A 15,284-nucleotide genomic window follows, 5' to 3' on the forward strand; every position below is an offset into this window, starting at 1 on the left:
CTTTTCAATACTGTCCACACCTCAACTGGACCAAAACATTATCTCCGAAGCGAAACCACCTCCTGACCCTCATAAATCTTGATATGCCACTTCTCTGTAAACATTTCCCCCAAGTCACCATGGTTTCTGTTCATTTATCTTAAGGCATGTGTTATCCAGTAAAGGTTGTTTTCAAACACAGCATCTCTAGTGTCCTTTCAGTGAACTTTCAACAAAAAACAAAGCCCAGCATCTATGAAATCTTCAGCCTTCCAAAATGAATCCATTTCCACAATTTAAATGAGTCCTCAAAAATATTTAACAAAAAAAGGAGGCACTTTCATAATTTACAAATTTCATCAATGCAAAATGACAACACTAACATGAAAAAACATTAGGATGCTAAAAAGAATCCTGGCCATAACTAATCTTGTGTCTCAAAGTTTAACTGATAGTTTAAGAAAAGGATGCAAAGAGTTCAGATATCTTGATGTTTAAATGACAACTTACTGATCTTTGGTTGACATACTGGCCATGTCCTTGGAGGTTTCCATGTTTTTCAGCTCTAGCTATAATAGAAGTGGATGTGGCTAAATATATTTTCAGTGGGTAGATTGGAGTAATAAATTGTAGCCAATATCCTGTGTATTTTACAGTGAGAAATAGCTTATCTATTTAAGAACATTTTTGTGTGAATGGGTTGAATGAGTTTTTGTGTTTAAAATTCGGTTATTAATCATTTTGACTCTGATCTCATAATACAAACTGATGGTATATGTGTGAGGAATTTGGATTTATATTTATATGCCTTCTGCCTCCATCCCTATTGTTTTCCACCCTGGATAAGCAACTGGTAGTGATTGAAAGTATATGGTCTGTCAGGAGATTAAATAAATTCTGTGTTAACCATCAGTCGACAAGATGAAAAAACAAGACATAAGGTCAGAAATTATGTTATAAAAGTGTTTCCATTTTAAAAATATTTTTGAGGACTTGTGTTTAATACTGAAAAGATTTCATGAATAGAATCTTTTACAGGGGAGACTAAGGGGTCTTGTTTGAAACTAACCTTTCCTGGAGGTCACGTGCCATAAGCTTAATAAACAACAGAAACCTTGATATAAATAAAAGCAAAATATGGCAGATGCTGAAAATCTGAAATAAAAACAGAGTGCTAGAAAATACTCAGCAGGTCTGGCAGCATCTGTGGAAAGAGAAGCAAAGTTGACGTTTCAGGTCCGTGACCTTGGTGAGTTGGGGAAGATGTTTACAAGAGAAGTGATGTGTCATGATTTATGGTGCTCAAGAGTGGGTTTCATTTTTGAATACTCTTTTGAGTTAGTTGGAGGTTAGCCTGCCAAGAGAGAAGCACCCAGCTCATCTCTCTTCACTTCTCTGAAAAGCCCTGAGAGTTCAGTGTGTGTGAGAGCTAAAACCCCTGATGCTGCATTTCTCCTGAGATGCTCCCGGAGGCCTGCTAGATTAATTCTCGAAGCCTATAAAGAACTGCTCCAAAAAAGATCCCCGTGACCCATCTACGTGTTCTCGGACGCCAAACTATATGCCATTTTGCTACACAACATATCTCATCCTTTTTCTTCAAGATTTAGCAAGTATTTGGCCAAGGTATTGTTTTTGTTGGTTTTTGTTCTTGTAAAAGATCTCTGCAGAGAGAATTTCTTTATTTTTCTGTTAACCAGTCTGTTATCTAAAAAGGAATCTTTCATATTTCAATCTGTTAATGCCTTGGAACGTTAGTGGATAAGTCTTGTTTGATAAACTGATAATTTTGTTGTTTATTAAAGAAACCTGGTTGGTGCATTTTATTCTGGGATAAAGGGTAGAGTATATGATTGACCGCATCAGTAACTGGGTAAACATTTAAAATATATGTTGTGACCTGTGGAGAAGTGGAACTCACAGACAGTGCACTCCTCCTGCCTCAGTCATAAGAATTAGCATATACAACTTTCGACTTGTGTGTCATGCACCTTGTTTTTTTTTCCAAACCCAAATTTGGCTACTTGTGTGTACACAATCTACATGAATTTTACATTCCTGAGGTAAACCTGTACTTCATGCATTAGCGTGCAAATCTCAGGGCCACTATTTTCATTGGACACTTGCAAACGTCAAACCAAAAATGTGACACATTTGACTTCATTGCTCCTGTGACCAATGTTCTTAAGATGCAGATGGTTCAAGTTGTGTTTGAATAATTAATGTAAAATAGTAATGACAGAAAAGAGACTGGGGGAAGCAACAACGATACAGCATTTTATTAAAAAAAAATATTTTTGAATGATTTAATTCAGTAATAAAGTGGCCACTGAAATCTTTTATTGTAATTTTTTTCAGCATCAGTGAGCGGAAATCCTAATTCCTGGAGGGGTTGCCAATTTCGCAGGCTAACTTTCAGTCCTTTTCTAGCCATTGTCTTTGCATTATTCTAGTTTGGAGAGTATAAAGTGAGCCCACTTGTTTGTTCCAAATCCACCTTACCATTAACTGAATAAAAATTCTAAAATTTGCCATTATAGAAAGTCAAATTGGTTCTAATTTTTAAAAAATATTCTGACTGGAAAACATCTGGTTATTTTTTAGCCATCCAAGTGAATGGGTGGAAGGAATTTTTATCGTTTCATCTAATATACTAAACTGTATTGCCTGTTTTTGTTTTTTGACAGCATGCAAATCCTGGGCATACAGGACCGTTTTCTGCAGCCTCAGTGCACAATAGCATTCCAAATCCAACCAGTCCCACCACTGCTAGTTTGGCTGGTGCAAACCGTGGGCCCACCAGTCCCACAGTTGCCACAATAGAGCTGATTCCTTCAGTTACTAACCCAGAGAACCTTCCTCCACTTCCAGATATCCCACCCATTCAGGTCAGTATAATGAGGTTTCTGTTCAATAGATTGTTCCATCTGCTTTGCCAGTTAATAAACAGTTACAGATGGTAAATAATGACTGTCATTTGTCAATTTACTGATTAAATGCAAGTGATAAACTTCTTTCCCTCCCTCTTCTATCCAACCCCATCCTCAAGCCTAGAATGCAATGTACAATAAATTTGCACAGTTCTGCAAACACCATAACTGTTCTGGCAACTTGTAATTCAGTTCTAGTTACCAATTTGATTGCAGTTTTTATATTTGCTTTATGGGAGAAGGGATACCTTGATGGTCTACAACTGAGGACGTTTTATACGTAGAAACAGATGCCTCTGAGTGTGAATCTACTTTCATGGTTCCCCTATATGCAGGAATTTGGCATGTTGATGTCTGCTTTGAAAATGTTGTCGAGTCACACAGATCTAATCAAGTGTCATCTGGAAAGATGCGTACAGTTTGGGTATTGTTGAAATTTCCCAGTTACTGTCTGAATCTGCATGATCTTGTGGCTCATTATTGCATTATTTCTGAATATGTTTAAAATTACCTTTGAAATTACGAAACCTATTTATATAAGAGCTGCAGTTCATAGTTTAAATTCTGAAATTGAGTATTTCATAAAATAAATTCCCAGCAATGTATGCTTTTAAATAGACCACAGAGAGTAACCGTGTGATTGTGTTATTTTAATTGTAGACCTGTTATATTTATTTAAAACTACTGATTAAAGACAGTCCAGGATGTGACATTGTTTCAGGACAGTGGGTTGAGGGGCAGCACTCCCTGTTGACAATCTCTCAAACCAGTGACATTGTGACCTCGCATAAGGACACTTCCATTCAAAAAAATGTCTGTCTCCAGGTTGCCTCGAGTGAAAAGAGCCCCAGTCTGTTCAGCCTTTCCTGATATGTACATCCTCTCAGTTCAGACATCATCCATATGATTCCTTGTTACACCTATGCCAGTGCCTCTATATCCTTTTTATACTTTCAAGACCAGAAATATGCACTCCCAAGTGTACTTTTTAAATGGATTTGATAACTTCTGTATGTTGTCACTGAGTTCTGAGCTAATTCTCATTTAGCATACAAGTATGCATTTGATATTGGATTCCAACTGAACATTATCCACTGCACTCAGTGGTATCTCAGTCACCTGTAGCTGTATTCAAACACAGTAGGAAGAGGGGTTGCCAAGCCCATTGTGTATCAAACAAAATTTAAAAAAAATCAATTTAGTCAAGTCAGTCCTCCATTCTGTGTGGAAACACCAAAAAGAGTATGCAGCTTGATTTAAGCTATATTCCAAAAGAGTTGTCCCTTTGCTTAATTTCTTCATTGTTAATTCTGTCTGCAGCTGGATGATGCTGGATCGAGTACATTAGATAATCTGCTGAGCAGATTTATCTCAGACAGTCACCACCACCCTCCACCACCGCTACCACCATCTTCCTCCAGTTCAAACCCATCCCCTGGACCTTCAGCACCATCCCCTGGACCAGCAAGTAAGCAAATGCTGTGTGTTGGAAATAGCTTTACAAATATATTGATACTAAAGAAATGTAAATGCTTAAAAATTTTGCTAATGCAATGCAACTTCTAGTTAATCTTCTTGGTATTTTTATGACACTAATTTTGTACTTCTCTAATATTTACATTTTACTTGTCATGGAACTTGTACATGTGCTGCAATGCACTGCCTGAGAAGATAGTGAAAGATTCAGTAGTCTTTTTCAAAAGGGAATTGGATATATATTTGAATGGAAACATTTTCAGGGCTATGGGGAAAGAGTGAGGGAGTAGGACTACTTGGATAGCTCTACCATGGGCATGATCGTCCGAAAGGCTGCCTGCTGAGCTGTATATGTTTCTATGAGATCCACAATGCCTGATTATGATTCCCTGACTAATATCTATTTTTGGAAGGGACTGCTGAATCTGTTGAGTGCACACTGTTAGAAGTTGAAAGGTAGCAGTAATTCAGATATTTGGTGTATGATTCGAACTTTATTGGGTGGGGATGTGTGTAAGCCTTGAAATTGTGCTATGGGATAAAATGAGACACAGACCTGATGTATTTGTATGAGATTCCTTTAATTGCGGCTTTAGCCTGTTTATGTAAAAGGTAATGCTCCTTTTTAAAAAAAAATGGTATTTCATACTTCTTGTATGCTGCTATCCCACAGTGTAATTACAAAGCCATTGAGTTTTTAAGCGTTGGGCACAGCTAATTTTCTTAAATTCATGGTTTATTTTTGTTTGTGTTTTGAATGACCTATTTGGAAATAGCAGATTAAAATTATTGTAATTTGTTTCAGTTGCTTGCAAATTTTACTGTATTTAAAGCAGATTGAGATATATATCTTCCTAGTTGCCAGAAACCTTTATAGAACAAATTCATGCAAAATTATATTAATAGTGTTTTTCATTATATAATAACATGTATGCCTGTCTTCCAGTGCTGTCTACCAGAACTGGCTCTACTGACAATCTTCTATTTTTCTCATGCTACAGGAGTCAGTTACACTGTAACTGGTCCACCATATGTCAGCTTCTCAATTGGCTGTCAAAGAAGGGGTCATAATTAATCCCATGCCTTCCCTTCAAAATCTTTCCACGGCAGTTAATTCCAGTTGGACAAGTAAAAGCTGTTTCATGAAGATACTGGGTCTTGGAAGGCTGGGGATAGAGTAGAATATTGAATAGGTAACTGCCATCCTTCATGAGAGCATCACTGCTAAACTTCTCAGTGCTATCTCCTGCAACTGGGTTATAGTCGGGTGACCAATACTGGCCTTTATTTGAGGATACTTGACTCACAAAACATTCCCCATTGCAAAGTTTACACAGAATAATTCTATTTTGATGGTGTGTTTTCCTTTTGTGTGCCAGGAATTATTGAATTACATCTTTGTGCTTAATGTTGATTAGTTTCATTGAACTCTTAAATGGAACCTTGCAAATCCCTCAGACGGGAAAAAATGACAGCCTATTGAAATTCATTATGTTTGATGGTTCGATTCCCTTAAATTGGCTTGACTGTATTTACAGTACCTTGGCCACTTGGGGAAAATGCCCAATGTAGACTGAGTTGTCTTGTTAACTGTATGTGTTGCCTGCAAAAAAGGGAAGGCACCTAATAAGTCACTGAAGACTGCTTACTTCACTCTTCACAAACTCTTCAGAATGTAACAAGTTCAGTTGGTACATTAGGAAATCCCTGCAACATGATTTGCAGAAACTGGTTCCTCTTCCTCTACCAAAAAAGTGAGAAATTTATTCTGTGTAGACCTTCCCTCTAGTGCAGAATATCACCACATGTTTAATGAGCAAGGCTGTTATTATTTGATCATTGGGTTTCCTGGACGATTACCCAGGAATATACAACCTCTAGATCGTTACTCCCACAAGACAGAAAGTCTTTTGGGCCTCCTTATCTCGAGAGACAATGGATACGCGCCTGGAGGTGGTCAGTGGTACCCAGGAATATACAACCTCTAGATCGTTACTCCCACAAGACAGAAAGTACCTTGAGAATAAGTCACAAGGACAGGGGGAAGAAGAGAAAAGAGCTCTCAATGTGACCAAAAGCACAGCATCTTAAAAATCTGAGGGAATCTGTGGAATGTTGTGTATATTCCTTGAACAGCCCGACATTGACTGTAACTGTGGCAACAGTATGCAGATGTTGCATGAGAAAGAAAGGTTCTTTTTGAAGGGGTCATAAAAGATAAGTCTAGGAATCACGTTAGTAAAGCGCTAGTAAATTTGGGTTAAAGTTGACTGGTTAGTGCTAACTGGTAGCCATCCTCTGTGGCCATCTCTAAACTTGGTTGCATAACCCAATTGACATCGTCTGTATTCTTGAACTGAGCATTAAATTCATATTACAGCATTTTTATCCCCAGCTCCAGGGTAGATTAGTCTTTTTGTGAATGGGGGCGGCGCAGTGGTTAGCACCGCAGCTCCAGCGACCTGGGTTCAGTTCTGGGTACTGTCTGTGCGGAGTTTGCAAGTTCTTTGTGAACAGGTGGGTTTCCGCCGGGTGCTGCGGTTTCCTCCCACAGCCAAAGACTTGCAGGTTAATAGATAAATTGGCCATTGTAAATTTCCCCTAGTGTAGGTGGTAGGAGAATTGAGGGAAGGTGGGGATGTGGTGTGGGATTAATGTAGGATTAGTATAAATGGGTGGTTGATGGTCAGCACAGACTCGGTGGGCCGAAGGGCCTGTTTCAGTGCTTTATCTCTCTGACTCTGTCTCTATGGAGCATAAAAATCTGTCTTGGAAAGCAATGTCTACTGTTTGGGCCAGTTACAGATTGATGCATTGTACAACCAGTCAGCCACATGGGGTTGGCTGGATGTTATTATCAAGCACTGGTAACAACTTGTTTCAAAACTGCTACTACTGGAAACTTAAAACACATGTCCTGAAGATATTTTTGTCCTTAGCATTTGACTTAACTAGATGGATCATTGAGTTCCACACTTGTAATCTTCATTTCCTAGTTTGGTATGATAGCGTTGTCGTTCACCCTCATCCAAAATCCATACTGAGTTGAATGTTTTGATTCAAAAGTTAGTTCTTCTACCCAGCACTTGATGTGCCTTAAAGCACAGTTTATGCTGTGGATGTTGAAAGAGTCAGCTGTTATGAGCTGTATAAAATGGGCCACAGAAAAGTCACAACTTTTTGTCCTTTGGGGCAAGGTTTTGTTTGGAGACTGAAATAGACTGCACAGTTTACTAGGTTATGGGTATTGAAATTTAATGCAATTGAGGGTCAAGGACAGCATATGACATTATTTAGCCCAGTTTCAAATGAATGGCACTGTTGCCTTAACCTTTCAACTTAATGACACTGATATCTTAACATTTCTACTGTAACAGATGTCTTCAACGAAATGAGTATTTTTGAAAACACTTTTCAGAATTTGTCATTCAAAAGAATTTATCTACTATTTCTTGGGACTTGCAGGGATAGTTATGAATTCATCAAGGAATGCTCCTTATAGATTGTGGTAGAACTCTGAAAGTTTGTGCATAGCAGCAGAGCTAAGGTGGAAGGATTGAGGGAGTTGAAGTTCACAATTGGCTAACTTGGTACACCACAGCTGTAATGACATCCTCCAATGCTGCTATGTCGGTCACATCAGACTCAAAACATCAAAGCGATCTCGAAGCTTTCTGTGGTATGGGCATGACTCCCCAATTCCCCACGCAGCACATTGCATCTTCAGTCAGTTACTATATACAGACAAACAAAGGCAACAACAATTAATATCTTTTTTTCAGTTGCAGCCTTAGCAATGGCTAACTCCCACACTCCAGTCAGACCTTCAAGTACCTCGAGTACTGGTAGCAGAGGCAGGTAAGTGCTTTAAAAGTTTTAAACTTGTCAAAGTTTATTTAGGCTGGAGTTATACTGACTTTTCCAGTCTGCTGTATAGAAGTTTTAAATGTGTGTCGATACGGAAGCTGCAGTGTAAGTCAGGAGTCTGAGCATTATCATATTGTCTCACACTGCTTAGGATTATTGTAGACAGGACTATAGCTCAGGCCTTCTGCAAAACAACACATGAAAAGTGTCCAGAAGTGCAATGCATTTCATGGGAAACTTTTTTTTAATTTTGGATTTTTATTTCATGTTATGAGAAAGTAGATGCTGCAGTCTTGTGCTCAAATAGTTAAAAGTTAACAACCCAGGAGCAGAACTCTGTGCAAGCCTGGTGCTCCTTTATTGCTGATCTGGGTATGACGAGCAGTACGGTGCAACGTGTTGTGTATTGCACTGTGCAGACACTGGTGTCTAGTATGACAGCAGCCTACAAAAATTTCAAATCTAATACTGTATAATACAGTTTTCCTTTTCCTGACCAAGATTCCCATTATCCAAATGACAAAGCTTCAAAGCCCTGAATTTCTTTTCCTCTGCCTTTTTCAATCTATAGGACTGGAGCTAATAAAATCAAGGGGGTACTCTGGGGATTACTTCAAAAATCAGCCTATTGTACAGAATATGGGAATAGTTTTAAAGCACCACTTGATCTGCCACTTCTACTTTAAGATGCTATGTAGATTTCCACTGAGATGCACCCTTTCATAAATGCAGTCTCAGCCATAAAAATGCAACATGGTTGCCTTTATCAGTAAAGTGACTGTTCTGTCGTTCCATGTTCTGCTATTTCAAATAAAAATGAACTTGCATCTATTTGAAGCTGGTGTTATCAGATGCCCCAAAGCACTTTACAAGTAAAGAATTTTTGAAGTGCAGTTGATGTTATATGGCACATTAACCAATTTATAAATTTATCTGATCTCTGAATGTGGACGACAACGTTTAAGGTCCATCTTGAGTTGCGTTGGAAAGGTGATGATCCGTTGTCTTCATTGCTTGTGATGCTGCTTCCACAATGATGATGAGTAGGGAATTCAAGGATACTGAATCACCTTTGAAGGAACAGTGATTGTGTCCATGTGAGGATGCTCTTTGACTTGGAAGGGAGCTTGCAGATGATAGGGTGGGATCTGATTGTGCAAAACAAGTGCCATGTTTTTCTACACAACAATCACTGCACATACTAATCACTGCATGAGAAGTGCTTTGTGTTAACTTGCAATATAGATGATTTTTCTTGAACAGAATTGGAAATGTTGGAAGAGGAATAAAGTTTTGCTGGGATGGTAATGGGGATATAAACTCCATCTATGTAGTATCAGTGAATGCTAATTCCTTCAGTAGCAAAGTCAATCTGCGCTAAGTAGCAGAAAAAAGATCACTGTTGGGCTTTGCGGATAATTCTCATTACTTCAAGTTAGCACTAGAGTTGTATCATACTACAAACAAACATGTATTTTGGAAAGATAGAACTGGTATTGGAAAATTTTATGCTTTTGACCGGTGAATTAATAGTACTTTGTGCTTTCGTGTTCCAGGTGAGAAATATACTGGGAATGATTTTTTTTTCCATTTTATGTATCCAGTGTGTTCATAGAGTGCATCTAGGTTACATTTAGAACATTTTAAGTGCGGAGTAAAGCTGCCTCTTCTCTTTCTCAATAATATTGTGCTTCAGCCCAATCCCGGCATTCCTTGTTGTCCCTTTCCCACACCAGCCAACTATTGACTTCTCTAAGATTGCTAATTGCTCATAGTGCTGATTTTCTTCTTGGGGGGAGTGGGTGGGTGGGTACTGGTGGGGTGTGAATGGTGTTTTGTGGTCCATCTATATCTATGTAATTGGATTGAGAGTGCCCACACTCATTTTACATAGAACCATCAAGCCAGCAGACAGATGCTCATGGACTCACTTGAGGCAGGATAATTTATTACTACCTGACTTTCTAAATTGGATCTGATCAAGGCAGAGATTTGATTTGAATCATCCCAATTTGAGTTTAATGCATTTCAGTTGACATATAGTTCAAGAACTCGGTGACAGCCATTTCATCGCTGTGCATTGTGTTCATTTTAAAGTGTGCAGTCTCATAAATTGAATTTACATTTTTGTGGTGTGGTTAAAATAGACCTGAGAGTACTGATTATCCATGTTTCCTTGCAGCTGTAGCTCCTCTGGGAAAGCTCAAGGTACAGAGAGGGGGATCTCAGTCTTCCGACCAGATCAGGTCAAAGTGAAGCAAGAACCGGGCACAGAGGATGACGTATGTAGTTTCTCTGGTGCTTCTGTAAAACATGAACATTTGGAAGATGGCCGGAGAAGTGCTTGCATGGTAAATTTGAAATACTTGTAGTTTAACCGAAAAAAAAATCAGAGACAGTCTTTTGCTTGAGTAACAAGTTTGTTGGCTAATTTGGGCCAAAACTTAAAATATATGCATTTTGTTAAAACTGCTTGCTTAAGGTACTCTATTACCATATCAGCAATGTATTGGTAACCATTAAAATAGTGCAGAAACTGATTGGCAATTTAAAATGAAAAAGAAAAGTTAATTTGTCAAACAGCTGTTGGCAGAACTTGTTGCTGTACCTGTTGATAAAGACATTGAGCGTCCTTGGTACTGTCAGATAGGTGTTGGTGTACATTTCATTGCAGTACTAGCTGGTGACGAATATGGAGGATTGTGTTACTCAGTAGAGTGAACTGAATAAAGTATAGGGTTGATGAGCTCTGGGGTAGAGTGGCTCCAAATGTAATGGGATGTTGATGCATTTGAATCTACCACAATCATCTGGATACATTCTCAAACTCAGTTCCCTTTTTACTGCCTCATTAACACATATGTACACGTAAATAACAGATATACACTGCATATATATAGTGCATCATTGGGACTTCTTTTGTCACAAACCTTGCATCACTGATTTTGTTGCAAATTAACAACACAAATGCAACGAGTAAATTGACTGTTCTGAAAATTCCAGTTGAACGAGAACAATGCAAAGAAATATAAAGGGGGAGTATTTTATAAGAATACAATTAGAAAGGTTCAGATGGTATATACAAGCTGCTCAGGTATTCCTTCCATCATTTGAAATGTAATCTAAGCTCCACCGAATGCATTACACCCCTGTAATGTACTCCTTGGCCTATGATCTATATAGTACAGGTTTGTACTTTCAGGATTGATTTCATTCAGATTGCTTTCCACATTGAGAACCCTCCACAAAGAGAATTCAGTTTCCTAAGTACAAAAATGAATATTTCATTGGACTCCTTTTTATTTCCATGAGTATTGTGCACAAAAGATAGAAATTCCCTCAAACAGAGATGGGTTCAAAGTAGAGCTAAATGAAGTGCAATTTTGAGCTTCGGGTGTTGTAGATGACTTACTGATTATGCCTGAACTAGCACTGTAAAAGCACAATCATCCTTTTAATAAAGATGAAGGAAACTAAAGAAATTTATCAGAATTTAGGTACTTGGGAGTAAGATTGGTGGGGCATTCACACTAGAGTGTATTTACTTGCATAAAAGAGACCATTTTAATAATCTGAATAGTATTTTTAGAGTTGTACAAAGTGGAAGAACAAAGCCTGCAGTTTTGAAAGCATCTGTGGTATTTCAGCTTTTGCTATGATGCTAAGGAAACATTGCAATGTTTTCTGAGCATTTTATAAAAAAAAATTGAAGTAGTGTTTGCACCTGTGATTCCCCACGTGGGGACCTATGGTAGGAACTGAAAAACAGAGACCAGGTGATTCCCTACAAGGAGAAAGGGGAGTTACAAGAGTCCCCTGAGATGGACTCTGTCGTCCTAATGGCCATCTCGAGAACAGTAGAAATAGAGGCCTGAGAGCAGCTTAGCATCCTACACCTTTGGGCAGGGAATAGTGGGTGGGTGGCAAAGACAGCATCTAGGGCATGGGGTGTGAGAGGAATTAAATTTCATAAAGTTTGCTTGAAACATTGACTACTGAATAATCCACATGCAAACCTCCTTCAAATTTAGATGAGCAGTCCTGAAAGCAGTTTGACACCACCTCTTTCCAACAACTTGCACTCTGAGAGCGAGACTGACATAGAAGGGCTTCGGCATGTTGAAAACCACGTGAAGATGGAGCGTACTGACAAGTCAGGAAGTTGCAGGCAGTCGGGTAATACCTTGAATGGAAAGTCCCCGATCCGCAGCTTTACGCATCGCTCACCACGAGTTGGAGGAGACAGCAGCAACAACAAGGATGATGACCCCAATGAGGATTGGTGCGCAGTGTGTCAGAACGGAGGGGACCTACTATGTTGTGATAAGTGTCCAAAGGTTTTCCACCTAGCGTGTCATGTACCTACACTTCTCAACTTTCCCAGGTAAGTCTGTGCCATCCTTAACATTGGATAGTAGCAGCAAGTTTAGGATTTATTTCTTAAAGGAGCAGTGAGCAATGGGTTGTTATGTGCAAAATAAGGTGGTTTGCTGTTCAGTCCATCTTCCACAATAACTTTTAATATTTGGATTTGCTCCAAATTAAAGTACAACTTGTACAATAAATTTACTGCATTGTATACTCTTCTAAATTTAGTTGCAAGGTATGCTGGCTCTAATCAATTCCAGTGCTTCATGCTGAATGTAAAGCTCCCAACTAAATTGGGTGTTGGATGCACATAACTGGGTGTCTGAATGTCATGTCAGTGGCGTGTCTTAAAATGTATTAGCAATTTTATTCAGTGCAATTTCCTTTACTGGTTAAACAGGAGCAGAATGGCAGATGTGTACACAAACTGCCACTAATTAAATAGCAGCATCTTAAGGGAGCATGCACAGCTTATGTTCCCTCAATGACCCCGATTCAAGCCTCCTCAACCAAGGGAAAGCCCCATTAGCCCTCAATACATAGACATACAGCACTCTTGACCAGAGCTCATTGCCTATATCTGGAAATACCATGTAATGTATCATAATACAGGAAAGCATGCACTTTTAAATTCTTTAAAAACTTGCTTTTAAAACAAAAACTATCCTATTTACTTGAGACAGTATTCAAGGTAATCCCAGGTCTTAATCAGTGTTGTATGGTTTTTATACCAACTCTGCAAATGGATAAAATCAGTACGGAAACTGACCTCAGGGTCATGTGCTCAACTTTGGTTTAGTTTCCTTACCACAATGCAGTTAAACCTTTCTATGGACATAGCTGTGCTGTGCACATACATTACAATTTCCAAAGTTCAAAAGTTGGAGAAGTAATAGCAAAATATTACGCAAGGATATCAAAGTAAGTAGAAGTATAAAGAAAATACAAGTAAAACTGTAGACCAAAAGTGAGAGGTGAAACAAAATGAGAAGTCTGAAGAAAAAGCAGAAGGAGGAAGATTAAAATACAGAAATGAAAAACATGTGGAGAACTATCAGAAAAAATGAAACCAGAACTATACAGGGCTAAAAATTGGAGGTAAATAAAATGCAACAGTTACTGAATCACTCAGCCCTGCACAGTAAAGGACTCCTAACTTCTGAACCTGTAGTAAATTAGGCTGTGTAGTGAGGGTGGAAGATATTGCAGTGATATCTAATATCTATTGATGTGCAAGTTTCCAATTTGCCCAGAATATTTAATGATTTCTACCGTCTCTTTGTTCCTACTTAAGTGGAGAGTGGATCTGCACATTTTGTCGGGACCTATCCAAACCAGAAGTGGAGTATGACTGTGACAATCTGCATCATATAAAGAAGGGAAAAACTGGACCAAGTTTGGCCCCAGTTGACCAAAGGGTGAGCCCCATTTATTTAGTTATTTTATTCTGTGAAAAGAACCAACTAAACACTAGTGGGACTGCATGGATGAATAAAAACATAAAGGTTGAGGGTTAGTACATTTAAGTGCGTAGACAGCAGAGGAGTGCATGATAAGAGAGAATACCAAGAGATTAGGAGAGAAATTTTAAAATAAAAATTAGAAAGGCAAAGAGAAACTATGAAATTAAATTATCCAGGAACATAAAACAAAATAGTAGAATATTTTACAGGTACATCAATTTAAAAAAAAAAGCAGCTGGGATGGAAATAGGACCATTAAGTGATAGTATGATAATATCACAGGTAACAATAGAGTGATGGCAGAATATTAAATCATGGTATTTACCAGGGAGATAGAACAGGTAGACATGACATTGAATGAGATGAGTAATGAGATAAGTGCATTTGAAATTTTAAAAAGGGCTGTATTGAATAAACTAATCAAACTCCAAGAGGATAAAACTCCTGATCCAGATGGACTGCATCCACACATTTTAAAAGAACCTATGGAAGACATAGCAGAGGCATTATTACACATATCTAATAATTTGCTAGGGAAAAAAGGCTTAGTGCCAGAGGGCTGGCAGATAGCTAACTTAATTCCTATATTTAAGGAAGGGGACAGAACATGTCCAGGGAATTATAGACCAGTCAGCTTAATATTGGTGGTAGAAAAAAATAATGGAATCCCTACTAAAGGAGAGAACAGAAGAATATCTAGAGAAGAAAAATATAATAATGAATAGGCCATCAATAAGGTGTCCATAATAGACTAATGAATAAGGTTAGAGAATGCAGAATCAGGGGACAAGTAGCAGAATGGTTTGCTAGCTGGCTTCAAGACGAGCAGCAGATAGTGGGAGTAAAGGGTAGTTATTCAGAGTGGCAGAAGTTGGGAAGTGGTGGTCCACAAGGATCAGTGCTGGGACTACTGTTCATAATTTGTATCAACGATTTGGACTTTGGAATCAAACAGAAGACATATGGGATACTTGCTTTTATTAGCCGAGGCATAGAATATAAGAGCAGGGCGGTTATGATGGAGCTGTATAAAACACTAGTGAGGCCACAGCTGGAGTACTGTGTATAGTTCTGGGCGCCACACTATAGGAAGGATGTGATTGCACTGGAGAAGGTGCAGAGGAGATTCACCAGGATGTTGCCTGGGCTGGAGCATTTCAGCTATGAAGAGAGACTGGATAGACTAGGGATGTTTTCCTTG

General features: G+C 38.6%; 1 protein-coding gene across 3 annotated transcripts in view; it reads left to right on the forward strand.

The window, feature by feature from the left end:
• Window positions 1–15,284, forward strand: part of trim33 (tripartite motif containing 33) — a 248,971-nt gene that overhangs the window by 204,949 nt on the left and 28,738 nt on the right. For all 3 annotated transcript variants that reach the window (XM_068057034.1, XM_068057036.1, XM_068057035.1), the window contains 6 exons: window positions 2,667–2,867; window positions 4,230–4,377; window positions 8,168–8,243; window positions 10,435–10,603; window positions 12,284–12,636; window positions 13,915–14,038. In XM_068057034.1, the coding sequence (XP_067913135.1) occupies window positions 2,667–2,867; window positions 4,230–4,377; window positions 8,168–8,243; window positions 10,435–10,603; window positions 12,284–12,636; window positions 13,915–14,038 (1,071 nt within the window). The remainder of the gene's footprint in view (window positions 1–2,666; window positions 2,868–4,229; window positions 4,378–8,167; window positions 8,244–10,434; window positions 10,604–12,283; window positions 12,637–13,914; window positions 14,039–15,284) is intronic.

This window comes from Heterodontus francisci, chromosome 25 (assembly GCF_036365525.1).
Source record: "Heterodontus francisci isolate sHetFra1 chromosome 25, sHetFra1.hap1, whole genome shotgun sequence".
Lineage (NCBI taxonomy): Eukaryota > Metazoa > Chordata > Chondrichthyes > Heterodontiformes > Heterodontidae > Heterodontus > Heterodontus francisci.